The sequence below is a fragment of the Pipistrellus kuhlii genome, unplaced genomic scaffold, assembly GCF_014108245.1.
Source record: "Pipistrellus kuhlii isolate mPipKuh1 unplaced genomic scaffold, mPipKuh1.p scaffold_m20_p_18, whole genome shotgun sequence".
Lineage (NCBI taxonomy): Eukaryota > Metazoa > Chordata > Mammalia > Chiroptera > Vespertilionidae > Pipistrellus > Pipistrellus kuhlii.
In genome coordinates, this window is record NW_023425493.1 from 5,434,975 (window position 1) to 5,449,290 (window position 14,316).

At 37.8% G+C, this 14,316-nt stretch overlaps 1 protein-coding gene across 26 annotated transcripts in view; it reads left to right on the forward strand.

Moving 5' to 3' along the window:
• Positions 1-9,363, forward strand: part of ZC3H11A (zinc finger CCCH-type containing 11A) — a 30,756-nt gene extending 21,393 nt beyond the window's left edge. For all 26 annotated transcript variants that reach the window (XM_045582994.1, XM_036442093.2, XM_036442100.2 and 23 more), the window contains 7 exons: positions 1,016-1,084; positions 2,922-3,425; positions 3,741-3,817; positions 5,343-5,670; positions 6,412-6,578; positions 6,922-6,989; positions 7,396-9,363. In XM_045582994.1, coding sequence (XP_045438950.1) covers positions 1,016-1,084; positions 2,922-3,425; positions 3,741-3,817; positions 5,343-5,670; positions 6,412-6,578; positions 6,922-6,989; positions 7,396-7,654 — 1,472 coding nt within the window. In that variant the 3' untranslated portion in view covers positions 7,655-9,363. The remainder of the gene's footprint in view (positions 1-1,015; positions 1,085-2,921; positions 3,426-3,740; positions 3,818-5,342; positions 5,671-6,411; positions 6,579-6,921; positions 6,990-7,395) is intronic.
• Positions 9,364-14,316: the final 4,953 nt, after the last annotated feature.

A 14,316-nucleotide genomic window follows, 5' to 3' on the forward strand; every position in this document is an offset into this window, starting at 1 on the left:
TTACTCTACTAGATTCTAGGTAGACATCATTGTATAAAATAAACACCATCACATTCCTCAAGAGATTATAGTAGAAATACTTATATGTATTGTGATAATTTCTTTTATGAAAGCACAAAATTTGCAGCCAAATTCCTCCTTGACAATCAATTATTTTAAAGACTTAAACTAAAGAACATACTTCAAATAGATTTAGGAGGGAAAGCCTTTTGATGTCAAGATTTTAGCAGGTTGTATCAGTGTTTTTCAACCTTTTTTGGGCAAAGGCACACTTGTTTCATGAAAAAAATCACGAGGCACACCACCATTAGAAAATGTTAAAAAATTTAACTCTGTGCCTATATTGACTATATATAAAGTAATTCTCTTGAATAGGAATCAAATGAACACAAAGAAAGTATTTTATAATTACTTTATTATAAAATATTAAGTAAACAAAATAGTGAAAAATTATAAAATTCTTGTCTTGTCTGCACCTACGGCACACCAGGCAACATAGTGTGCCGCGGAACAGCAGTTGAAAAACGCTGGGTTGTATGGTAACAAAGTTATTTTACTAAACTCAGTAGTTTCTGCTTTTCAGATCTAAAGAAAAATATTTAAAGCTCTCCGGAGTGCTTTGGGGAATTCACATAGAGGAAAGTTTAAGACCTGAAAACATTTTTTTAAAATATAGTTTAGCCCTAGTCTTTTTGGCTCAGTGGATAAGGGCCTGGGTTCTATTCCGGTCAAGGTCGTGGTTAGGGCACATGCAGGAGGCAACCAATTGATGTGTTTCTCTCACATCGATATTTCTCTGTCTTTCCCTCTCCCTTCCACTCTAAAAATTCAATGGAAAAATATCCTCGTGTAAGGTTTAAGAAAATAGAGTCATGCTGCCCAGTTGACCTAAAACATTTTTAAAAACATTGTATTATAAGAGAAATATAAGCCTAATTTATGAACTTTGAAAAAGATATTTGATCTCTAAAAAATTCTCTGTTCAACTTTTGGGGTTTTTGGTTTTTATTTACAGTTCAAGTTTCCAAGTCTCTAAAGGAACGCTTAGGTGTGTCAGCTGGTCAAAACAATGAGGAGGCAGCAGGTAGGTAAACCCTAAGACCAGCTGCTGATATTCTTTTTCTTGCCATAAAATCTTTACTTTTTCTCCTATTTATCTGTTGAGTTAGTTTAGGGCTTGTGGTGTTTTTTGTTTTGTTTTGTTTTTTGTGAGTGTGTGTGTGTGTGTGTGTGTGTGTGTGTGTGTGGCTTTTCTTTGTTTAAGTAGTTAGTTACTTAGTTATGAATTCTGTTTTTGATCTTTAAAAGTGCCATACTGAGTTTTCATCATTGTATTGATAATAGAAAATTAGAAACAATCTAAGTATCTAACAAAAAGGAAGTAGATTAAATTAAGGTAGTTCTATATTGTAATTGCTGTCACCCAGCTGATGTGGCTCAGTGGTTGAGGGTCAACCCATGAACCAAGAGGTCATCCATTCAATTTCCTGTCAGGACACATGCCTGTGTTGCCATCTTGATCCCCAGTAGGGGGCATGTAGGAGGCAGCTGATCAATGACGTTTTTCTTTTGTAGATATTTCTACCTCTCTATCCCTCTCCCTCCCTCTCTCTAAAAATCAATTTAAAAACATTTAAAATAATTGCTGTCAAGAAAAGTCATGTTCTGGACAACAGTGATGGAAGAAACTTCTCTCATATTGAATGAAGAACGGTTACAAAAGAACATACCACTTTTGATCTTTAAATCTTTGATTTTTAAAATTCTTATAATAGAAACCTATTCTCAGGCAGAAGTTCATATGTATGAGATAATTTCAACTTTGTAAAGATAAAATTGTATGATTAGGAAATACACTGCAAAAAAATACATAAATATTATCATTGGTTTTATCTGGGTATTGAAGTTTTAAATCATTTTAATTTTCTTTATATTCTTCCCTCTAATTTAATGTTGAAGTTTTAAGTTGCAAGATATAACTATGTAAATGTATATGTGCATACAATTTAAAGAATAGTAAAATGAACATTCTGTTACTCAACCATCTAGCTTTTTTATACATTGCTGGATTCAATTTAATGCTCTTTAATTTTTATATATTTATGAATGATAGTATCCTTTGCTTTTTCTTTTTCATTTTATCCTTATCTTATTTGGATATTAAGATTTTACCAGAATTCATAAAAAGGGAATCTGATGTGAAACATTCTTTTTTTTTTTTTTTTTTTTTAATCCTCACCTGAGGACATTCTTATTGACTTTTTTGGCGAGAGAAATATTGGTCCGTTGTCTCCTGCACGCTTCCCAGCCAGGGCTGGGGATCTAACCTGCAACCTAGGCATGTGTCCTGACTGGAAATCAAACCCAAACCTTCAGTGCACTACCAACTGAGCAACACCAGCCAGGGCCATTCTTATTCTTTTTGAAACAAACTTTTTCTTTTCTTTTTGTGGAATTTTTCTTACAATATTTTATTGAGAAGAAGAGAATTTGTTCAGAAATCCTTCATTAGTATTAATATCAGTATCTGTTCTGAAAATAATGTTGACATTTAATTAAAGCACTGATAATTCTTTTACTTTTTTGATAATTACCTTGCAATCTTTCAGAACCTCAAAACCTCGATTCCTGATCTTGCCTAAAATGAACAAAGTATAGCATGATTCCTCCCTCTTCTGCACCCTCCTCTTACAATTGATAATACAGCACAGTAAGAGGAGCAGGGGATTACCTAATATTCCAGTGTTACACAGTGCCAGAAAGGCTTTTCACATTGTATAGCGGGCAGGAGGCAGCAGATCAGTGATTCTTATAGTTGATGTTTCTCTCTCACTCTCCTTTCCTTTCTGACATAAATAAAAACACATATTTTAAAAGAGGTGAACTCCAAATAAAATGATTTGTGTTCATTTTGAAAACAGAGAGAGTTACTAAAGTTGGTGAGATTCATGTGAAGACATTAGAAGAAATCCTCCTCGAAAGAGCCAGTCAGAAACGTGGAGAATTGCAAACTAAACTCAAGACAGAAGGCCCTTCAAAAGCTGATGATTCTACTTCAGGAGCAAGAAGCTCTTCCACTGTTCGAATCAAAACCTTCTCTGAGGTCCTGGCTGAAAAGAAACATCGACAGCAAGAAGAAAAGAAACATCGGCAGCAAGAAGCAGGAAAAAGCAAAAAGTTAAAGACGGATAGTGAGATTAAAAAAACATCAGTTTTGCCACCAATGGTTGCCAACAAAGGACAGTCGGAGGAGCCTGCGGCGAGAACGAAGTCTATGCAGGAGGTGCATATCAAGACGCTGGAGGAAATTAAACTGGAGAAGGCCCGGCGGGGGCAGCAGAGCGCCAAGAGCAGCACCAGCTCCCAGCCTCAGCCCGAGGCCGCCCCTGGGACCAGGCGGCTTTTACGAATCACCAAAAAGTCAGGTAATGAGAAAGAGCTTGTCTGGAGTACCACTTGCCCAAGTAGTCTTGCACAGGGCAGGGCTCTGCGGGTGTTCCCAGGAGTTCTGTGAAGTTCTCTTGACTTAGATAACGAAGTGAAGCTGTTTTTGTACAGCAGCACCCATAGACCTTTCATGTTTTAATGTTCATTTTGAAAGTTTATAAGTACTAAAGAGCTTTATCTACAATTTTATTAGCCCTAGTTAACATTATTTTCATTAAGTTTTGTTTGAATTCATCTGTCATGAAGTTGGAGCGTAAATGAAATAACTAAAGGTCTGTTTAATATGAATTTAGGTATAAAAGAAGAGAAGAAACTTCAAGAAAGTGAAATTGCATTTCAGAGCAGTGTTGCTAGAACAGAAGCTAAAGAGGTGAGTTTATTTAAAATCATTTTATAATTTTGCCCATGGCAAGTGAAGGCTAGGTGAATGGTAAAATATGCCTTTTAGTTTTAGCTTATAATAAATTTCTGTTTAACACTTCACTGATGTGTAAACAGTCTTTCACTATGTGTATAATTCCCACAGGGAAAACTTTTTTTTCTCTAATGGAGGTTTTCTGTACTTCTATGTATATCACCAGTGTCCTCTGTCCTTTAAACGTTTTTTAATTGGCATTAGTGTTTTTAAATTGAGCTTTTTTTCTTGCCAATTCATTGTACTAAACTTGGTAGTTTTTATTTTTAGAAGAATGAGAAACCCTGTAATTCCAGTCTACATGTACCCACCATTCATTTTGTTTTTCATGGGTTTCCTTCAAGCCTTTTATTTACATACACGTGTGTGAACTCATTTAATCTTTGACTCGTGTGTAGAATGTAAAGGCAGTGCTCATTTTGTAGCCTGCTTTACTTTTACCCCATTAGTAATTCTTCAAGATGTTCATCCACATTGACCACATAGAGTTCATACAAATGTAGTCTGTTTCTGGACTTCGTTTTACCTAAGATAATGAGCATCTTTGTATCGATACATTAGTGCAAGTATCTGATTATTTTAAATCATTTTTATTAGATTTGGGGTCATGATTACCTAGCCTAAAGAATCTGAGATTTTTTTTTGTTGTTGCACACATATTTAATCTTTCCTCTTTAGCTTGGTGGGGTATGTTTTGTTGTTTTTTTGTTAATCCTTACCCAAGGATATTTTTTTCCATAGTGGAGAGAGTGGAAGGAAGGGAAAGAAAGAGAGAGAGATAAACATCAGTGTAATAAAGACACATCAATTGGTTTTCTCCGCCCCTCCTGGGGCCAGGGATTGAACCCGAAACTCAGATATGATTGGGACTCAAACCCGAAATCCTTCAGTTCACAGGCTGACGCTGTAAACACTGAGAAAACCAGACAGAGCAGCTTAGTGGGTTTATTTTTATTTTTAAATATATTTTTATTGATTTCTGAGAGGAAGGAAGAGAGATGAGAATCATCCATAAGCTGCCTCCTGCCTGCCCCCCACTAGGGATCAAGTTCACAACCTGGGTTTGTGCCCTGACCATGACTTCCTGGTTCATAGTTCAACACTCAACCAACTGAGCCACACCAGTTGGGCAGATGGTTTTTATTTAATATCAAAGAGCAAAGCAAGCTCTCGTGTTTCGAATTATGTGAGACACTGCTTGACTTATAAATAGTAATTATCATATAGGTTGTTAGAGGTACTAGAATTTTTTTTAAGATTTTTTTTAATTGAATTTTTGAGAGAGAAACATGGATAGGAGAGCAAACCATCGATTGATACTGCCTCAGTCCCTCCCAGGGATTGAATGCACAACCTGGGCATGTGCCCTGACTGGAAATCGAACTGGCAACCTTTGGTACAGGATGGCACCCAACCAACTGAGCCATTCTGACAGAGCTAGAGATACTTGAATTTAATTGTAATTTAAATTTATACATAGGCTTCAAATGAGACAGCAGGAGTTGGCATTAAAATTCCAATCAAGAAATGTGAGACGATGCGAGAAAAGCACATACAGAAGCAGCCAGAGAAGGGAACCTCCCAGAAGGAAAGACCTGTGCTGACATCCCTCTGGGGAGAGGTGGACGCTGGTGATGCCCAGCCAGCAGAGACGCCAGTGCTCACCGCTGTGCCGAGTGGCACCCGGAGCCTCCCGAAGCGGCTTCCCACCAAGTCATCCCAGAAGGCCGAGCTGGAAACCGCAGGGATTGGCGACTCAATATTAAATGTGAAATGTGCAGCCCAGACCTTGGAAAAAAGGGTTAAAGGTGAGTGTTCTTTCTAGTATATCTTGCTTTAGGATCTCAGAATTACCAAATTTCAGTAATTCCCTGGAGCGATTGGGTTGAATTTCATTTATCTTATATTCTGGTCACACGAAAGTGAATAATAAGTAACAGTTCTTATAATTCTTTTTTTTTTTTTTTTTAATATATATTTATTGATTTTGTACAGAGAGGAAGGGAGAGAGAGATAGAGAGTTAGAAACACCGATGAGAGAGAGTCATCGATCAGCTGCCTCCTGCACACCTCCCACTGGAGATATGCCCGCAACCAAGGTACATGCCCTTGACCGGAATCGAACCCGGGACCCTTCAGTCCCCAAGCCGACGCTCTATCCATTGAGCCAAACCGGTCTTGGCAAGTTCTTATAATTCTATTTAAAGAGACAAATCTAGATGAGTTTCTTTCTCAGCATTTAAAATTGCTATTTAGAAAAATTTTTTACTTTCTGTGGTACATTTTTCCTCTGGTTTTGAAGAAGAAAAGGAATAGAAAAGCAGTGGCAAATTCAAGAGCCACTGAAAGGAATCATTTGAGTCTATGTGTTCATTATGTTCATGTGTAGTGCAGATTGCTTGTGGATCATTTTCAACCTGAGTTTTTTTGGGTCATCATTTAATTATATGTTGTATACCACTGTGAAGGAATTTTGATACTCTGAGTTATTCTCCATGTAAAATAGGGATATTTAAAACTACTAATCAAATATTTTCCATTCCTTGTAGCTAAGCCCAAAGTGAATGTGAAGCCATCTGTGGTCAAAGTGGTCTCTTCCCCCAAAGTGGCCCCCAAGCGCAAGGCCGTGGAGATGCACCCTGCCGTCATCGCCGCGGTGAAGCCGCTCAGCGCCAGCGGGGGCCTGCAGGAGAGCCCGGCCAAAAAGGCAGCCATGGTGAGCGCGGTGCTTACGGTCTCCGTGTGGGAACGCTGGGAAGATGGTCTCTCCCGCCACAGCCGTGTGTGATGCTTTCTGCCATTCTATTTGTTTAGTTGTTACTGTATTTTATGTTTACTGTCAGACATTTGTGAAGTGGCAGGGTAGGTTTTTGAAAGCTAATTTTTGGGCTCTTAAAATATTTTGCTTATTTGTACACCCAACCTTTGGATTATTTACTCGTGATTCCCAGGATTAAAGAAAGATAGCCATGATTCTAAGAAGGTGGCCAAAGAAAGTGAATGTGCTCACATTAAAGAGCCTGGCTCCCCCACTGACTGCCATTGCTCTCCTTTCGTAGGCTGTTGTTCCGCTCCTTTCTGAGGACAAAGCAGTCACCGTTCCTGAGGCAGAGAGACCCAGAGACAGGTAATAATACCTGGCAGTTCTTTCAAATCAACCTTAGGCCACTACTGTTGTTTATGCTCTCTAGAGAATAAAACTACTAAATAATTTTAAGCATGTACAATTTAGCCATATCTAAATTAGTCTGCTGAACTTGAAATTAATTTTAAGAAAACAATGCTCAGGGCTGCTATTCTCCTTAGGTGCCATTGTTTATATTTTGCCTGTGTTATTTCAAAAATGTTTTGAAAGCCTGCCTGAATTCTGCTTTAAAGGGAAGATGCTTTGTCCTATTGAGTAAAACAATTCCTTTTGTGAGTCCTCAAATAACTCTTTGCTAATAACTCTGTATCACTGAGACTAGGTAGTCCAGCTGGTCATTGAAAAGGGACAGTTTTTAATAATCTCCTGGGTGTGTTTTTCCTTACAGTCTTGTGCTGCCTCCAGCCCAGTCCTCATCAGATCCCTCTCCATCAGAAGTCTCTGGCCCTTCCTCATCCCAAATGGCCACGAAAACTCGCCGACTCAGCACTGCTTCGACAGGAAAGCCCCCGCTCTCTGTGGAGGACGATTTTGAGAAGCTAATATGGGAGATTTCAGGAGGCAAATTAGAAGCTGAGATTGACCTGGATCCTGGGAAAGATGAAGATGACCTTCTGCTTGAGCTATCAGAAATGATTGATAGCTGAAGGTGATAGTAGGACATTTCAAACAAAAACAAAAAAAAACTCACCAAAAAACTGCACTTAGTTTCATCTATTATAACATTTACCCAAGATGATCATTTCTTTAGTCTAGAATTTGCCCCAGATCAGAAGTATACCTCTGAATTACTTGTATATGTCCTAGATTCCTTGGGGTCAGATTTTTAATGTCCCTTGATAACCATTTTGTCCATTTGATGCCAATGTTTAGCATCTTCAAGAAAAAGTTCTTTCTTACCCCTCTCTCCACAAAAAGACAGAGAGAGATCCAAGTGAAAGGATGCAAGAGAACTTGGTGACTCCTTGAGGTGTTTGTCAGTTTTGGCTTTTTCCCCTTTGTTATATTATTTTATGTATTAATGTGCTTACTGTTACCTGAGTTTGGAAAGGATGAAGACAGCTGCTACCAGAAGGACCAAATTTCATGCTACCACTAAACAAAACAATTCATTCAGTCTGTGTTAAATTGTATGTCTTTTTTAAAGTATTTGGAGATTCGTCTAAGCTTTAGAGCTGAGCAGCTCAGGAAGCCTGTAATCTGGACATAACCGTTTGGACCCGATTTTCATGTTTCTACTGCTGAGTAAGCCTCTGAAGATCAATAGCTAATTTATTATTACTGTAATTTTTTAAGGCTTTAAAGTGCCTCAGGGGTTCTCTGAAATTAATTTTCTATTTCTGGGATTCCCTGGATTCTTATTAAGAGATGGTGACATAACGATTAGAGGAATTCTCTTTTTAGTATGAAAGTTGTCCCTTTTCTTTAGTCCTTGCCTCCTACTGGCATTGAATTATCACAGGAATAAAAATTGGTTAATTTTATATTTCTAATTCTCCCAGCAAACTCCTCTTATCCAGTATTTATTTGGTGTCCTGTAACTGTCAGGGGGGAAATGAACGCACTCGAGCTGCCAATATTTATGTGTGGACTGTAGCAGGACAATGACTTGTACTACAAGAAGGGATTATTTGAGATGTTCTGGAGGTGTATTGTATACCGTCCAGTTTTCTTCATTTCTGAACTGAATTTTCTTTCTTTGATGTTGGTCTCCCACCTTCATATCACCTCAAGGTTTAGACTGTGAACAGTATATGGGGCTAATAGTCTTAAAAGGAGACATATACATACTCGGAAGAAAGAGGAAAGAAGGACTTGTCCATTTTGATATTTTGCTGTAGGTGGCCAGTTTTGTTTCTCATAGGGGAATCTGACCCACCTGTCATGTTGGCTCCTAAGGAACTGCTATTGTAAGCGGCTCATCAAGAGTTGAACTTCATGTAGCCTTGTTGAGAATGTGGAAAAGGAAGAAAGCCACGGGACTGCCCATTCAGTCTTGGGAAGATCTGGATGATTCTGCACAAGCAAAAGTGACTTGAAATTTATGTATAGACACACCTCTATCAATCCATCTTCAGCTGACTGAATGTTGTATCATAGCCCTTCTCCAAAGCAGGGGTGGAATGTTTGGTTTCACCACAGATTTTCTACTCATTTCATTTCTGGAATCAACTTAGATTCCAGGTCTGTTTTGTATATAACCTTTATTTGCTTTTTAAATAATTTTGTTTCATATTTAAAGCCCTTGTATTAGTCAATGATTTATGTTCAGCATTGTTTGAACCATTTACCATTCATTACACAAAGAGAAATACTTATTTGTGTTTTAAATAAAACTGGTGTAGGAAAGTCTTGACATTGTGAGTTAAGTGGCCATACCTCATGTCAGCCTAGGATCTGCCTCAATAGTGGCCCCAATCGAAATGGTGTTGGCCTTTTGTGTAAGTGCTCCAATTTCACAGGTATTATTTGGCTTTAGAAATCTTTTACCAGGACATAACTGCCAAGCCTACCATAAGCTTGCTCAATATTAGTTACATAGACGTTAGTTGTATGTGAGGATTCTTTTCTGGTACTCGGCCATTATCATTGTAACTCAAGTAATGCCATTAAAATTCTTAAAGGAGAGAATGTTTATAAGGGATTTTAGATGGATTCAACAATTTAGAATTTTCAAGCATGAAGGCAATTAAAAATTTTAATTCTAGAAAGTCCAGTTTTTTCAGTAGTGTGCCAATATTTTGTTAGGGGGTTACATAAGAATTTGTTAGCCACCGAAGAACATAGTTTTTTTTTTCTTTGCCAAATAGTATTACCAGCAAGTTGAATCAGCTTTTCACAAAAAGCAAAACATTTATATTTAGTTTTGAGTGATGATTTGCAATTTTAAAAATAGGAAAAAAGGCCCAAATAATACAGTTTGGCTAAAGTCAAAAATTTCAAAATAGTTTGTGATTCCTATATTTGTCTCAAGATCAATGATTTCTAAAATTGTGGCCTTAACCTCAAATTCTAATGGGTCCTTTGATAGGTCCAGAACAGGTTTGTGTTTTTAAATACATTTGTGGGGGTGGGGGGGTATATATATTTTTTAATTGATTTCAGAGAGGAAGGGAGAGAGAGAGAAACATCCATGATAAGAGAAAATCATTGATCCGCTGCCTCCTGCAAGTCCCCCACTGGGATTTGAGCCCAGAACCCAGACATGTGCCCTTGATTGGAATCAAACCTGGGACCTTTTAGTTCACAGGCCAGTGTTTTATCCACTGAGCCAAACCAGCTAGGGCCATAGCTGCTTTTCATCTTGACCAATCTTGGAAACTAGAGATTAGACTGATGTTTAGTATAGTTTCAGAAATAAAGCTTATTCTATATTGGCCAAAGTTTTATGATCCTTTTCTAAAACTGGCTTCATGTTCCTGGAATGTTTTTACAATTCTTAAAAATATTTTCTTTGGATTTGTCAGTTTAGCAGCAGTAACTGAGGTTACCAATTGCTACCTCTTTAATAGGTAACATTTTTAAACTACTTAATATTTATTGATTAGTGTATACCTCTTTATTTTACATAACCATTTTGATACTAAATCTTACACTGGATTGAAGATCACTGCTTTTGTCTTCATGGTAGTGTCAAAGTGTGATCAGATTTAATGAGAAAGTACAGGCATATTCTTACGTGCAATTGGGTTCAATTCATTTCAAAAGCCTTTTTTTTCTTAAATCTTTGAAAGCTGCTCAATAATGGGTGCAAGTTTCCACAACCCACACATCTGACTGCATTAATTTTTTCAGATTCCATTTGAATTTTCTTAAAATATATTTTACTGAATTTTTTAATAGAGAGGAAGGGAGAGGGATAGTCAGAAACATAGATGGGAGAGAAACATCAATCAGCTGCCCTTTGCACGCCCCCCCACTGGGGATGTGCCCGAAACCAAGGTACATGCCCTTGACCAGAATGCCACCTGGGACCCTTCAGTCCACAGGCGGAGGCTCCACCCACGGAGCCAAACCGGTTAGGGCTCCATTTGAATTTTCAAAATGAGATAAATTAAGGGCATGAGCACAAAGAAAATACTTGACCATTTTCTTAGCACTGTAAAATAAAATGGACAAAGAATAAGCGATTACCTTAGATAAGAACAGCCATCTGGAATTTAAGAAATCAGGAGTCCCAATATTTACTGAGGGCCTATGAAAGTATTTAGATTTTGGTTGGATTTAACTGCTATGTTGTTGCTGTCATAGTTGATGACAGGAATGGGGAACCTTTTTTCTGCCAAGGGCCATTGGATATAACACCACCTTAAAAATTAGCCTGCTATGTTTGGTCAAATATTTAATTTACTAACTACTAATGCCTTGACAGGGCCAGACCAAATTATTTCACGGGCCTTATACAGCCCGCTGGCTGGATATTCCCCAACCCAGTCTATGGTAATGAGCAAAAAACAGTGTATTAAAACTTGGTATTGGCCTGTCCCTGGATGTTACTGTTTTTAGACTCTGATTTGTCCTTAGGAGTAAAGCAAAAATCTGCAGTTAAGAGTAAGGGTAAACAGCTCAGCCAAGTGGATTGAACTTTCTATGCACCAGGAGGTCACTGGTTCAATTCCTGGTCAGGGCAATAAAATCGTGTTTATTTTTTATTTTTTTTAAATATATTTTATTGATTTTTCACAGAGAGAAAGGGAGAGAGATAGCTAGAAACATTGATGAGAGAGAAACATTGACCAGTTGCCTCCTGCACACCTATTGGGGATGTGCCCACAACCAACGTACATGCCCTTGACCGAAATCGAACCTGGGACCTTCCAGTCCGCAGAGCAACACTCTATCCACTGAGTCAAACCGGTTTCGGCTCGTTTTTATTTTTTAAAGAGTAAAGGTAGCTGGATAGAGCATCGGCCTGTGGACTGAAAGGTCCCAGGTTCAATTCTAGTCGAGGGCATCTACCTTGGTTGCGGACACATCCCCAGTAGGGGTGTGCAGGAGGCAGCTGGTCTATGTTTCTCATCTATGTTTCTAAATCTCTATCCCTTTCCCTCTGTAAAAAAATCAATAAAATATAAAAAATAAAAATTAAAAAAGATTAAGGGAAAACAAAGTTCAGACTAAAGGCAGAGAAGGAAGAATGCTCAAATATAAGACAACTGCTTGTTGAACAGGTGGATAGATATAGATAGGTAGGTAGATAGTGGGGCAACACTGCATATATTTGAAGACCATTTATATTTCCTTTGCTATAAACTGATCACTTCCATTGCCAATTTTTATTTTGGGTCTTTGTATTAGATTAAATCTGACTGCAAATTCTTTCACATACTTCCTGTGAAGAGGTAGGCTCTATTTTCCAGCTCTGAATCTGGGCTGGGGTATGAATACTAGACTAGTTCCAGGCCTTTATGGGTAACTTCAGCCTTGGTTTTTGGAGTCCTAGTCTCCCTCATAGAAAAGCATACTGGTCTGACTCGGTGGATAGAGCATCAGCCTGCGGACTGAAGGGTCATGGGTTCAATTCCGATCAAGGGCACATGCCCGGATTGTGAGCTTAATCCCCAAAGCTTGGAGAAGCTTGCAGAAGGCAGCTGATCAGTGATTTTTATCGATGTTTATATCTCCCTCTCCCTCTCTGAAATCAATAAAAATATTTTTTAATAACTTTTAAGAATGAGAGATGAAATATCTATGATTAAACTAGATAAACTAGAAAGAACTCAAAAGACTCAAAGGAAAATATGAACAAACAGAAAGATATCATGTATTTAGATTAAAAAAATAATTCTAAGTTGTTCTAGAGTTTAATCACAGTGAAAATGCCAAAAGAATTTTTTTTTTTTAATTAGAGAAGCTAATTAAGTTTGTGAGGAAAATAACCAAGAATAGCTAGGAAAAAATTACCTACTTTTTAGTCCTACCAAGTAACAAAACATTACAAAGCTATAATGTTTTTAACAGTGATACTGGTCCATAAATAGATACAAAGATCAAATGAACAAAACTATATACATACACACATACTTGTTATACCGTATTTATAAATGTATTTTAAGTTGAATGGGGAACAGGGTGGTGTTTTGTAAAGATGATGGAAAACTGGGCAGCCGTCTGGAAAGTATAAAGGTGTTATCAATTCCAGGATACACGAGGATAAATTCTAGATTAAATCTCATTCAAAGGTTTAAATGTAAAACAGCAAAATCATTTTTTTATTTTTTAATATATTTTTATTGATTTTTTGCAGATAGGAAAGGAGAGGGATAGAGAATTAGAAAAATCGATGAGAGAGAATCATCGATCAGCTGCCTCCTGCACATGCCCTACTGGGGATGTGCCCGCAACCAATGTACATGCCCTTGACCAGAATCAAACCTGGGACCTTTCAGTCCATAGGCCGACGTTCCATCCACTGAGCCAAACCGATTAGGGTGCAAAATCATTTTTTAAAGCAAACCACTTCTGATAAGCTGTATAATCAGTCAAATGGTCACTTTTACGGATCAATCCCTAAAAGTTTAGGAATCATGACTTTAGGAACAAGAAAATGCAAAACAAGTAGCTAGGCATTTCTGGTGGAATAGCTAAACCAGAGTGTTCTGTCCTCACTGTCTCTGAATGCAGCAAATCTACCTCGTTTCCTCTGTGCACAACATGACCCTCTATGGCAGTGGTTCTCAACCTTTCTAATGTCGCGACCCTTTAATACAGTTCCTCATGTTGTGGTGACCCTCAGCCATAGAATTATTTTTGTTGCTACTTTATAACTGCAATTTTGCTACTGTTATAAATTGTAATGTAAATATCTGTGTTTTCGATGGTCTTAGGCTCTACAGCCTGTGCGTTGAGAACCACTGCTGTAGAGCCCAAGACCATCAGAAAACACAGATATTTACATTACGATTCATTAACGGTTCCTCATGTTGTGGTGACATTATGATTCATAACAGTAGCAAAATTACAGTTATGAAGTAGCAACAAAAATAAATTTATGGTTGGGGGGGCACCACAACATGAGGAGCTGTATTAAAGGGTCGCGGCATTAGGAAAGTTGAGAACCACTGCTCTACTGGGTTTGAGGCAAGACATTTTCTTAAAAGAAAAAATACCGTATGCATTTTCTTGCTCCCTACAGTTTAAAAGTCATTTTCATTTTATTTGATCTCAACACTTTTATGAGTTTGGCATTAATATTATTTATCCTCAAACAGAAGACCTCATTCAGTTAAGCAGGTTATGTTTCTGCCACTTGCCACTTGTCCGTTTAGACAAGTGCTTTATAACTCTGAGCTCCAGTTTCTTCACCTAT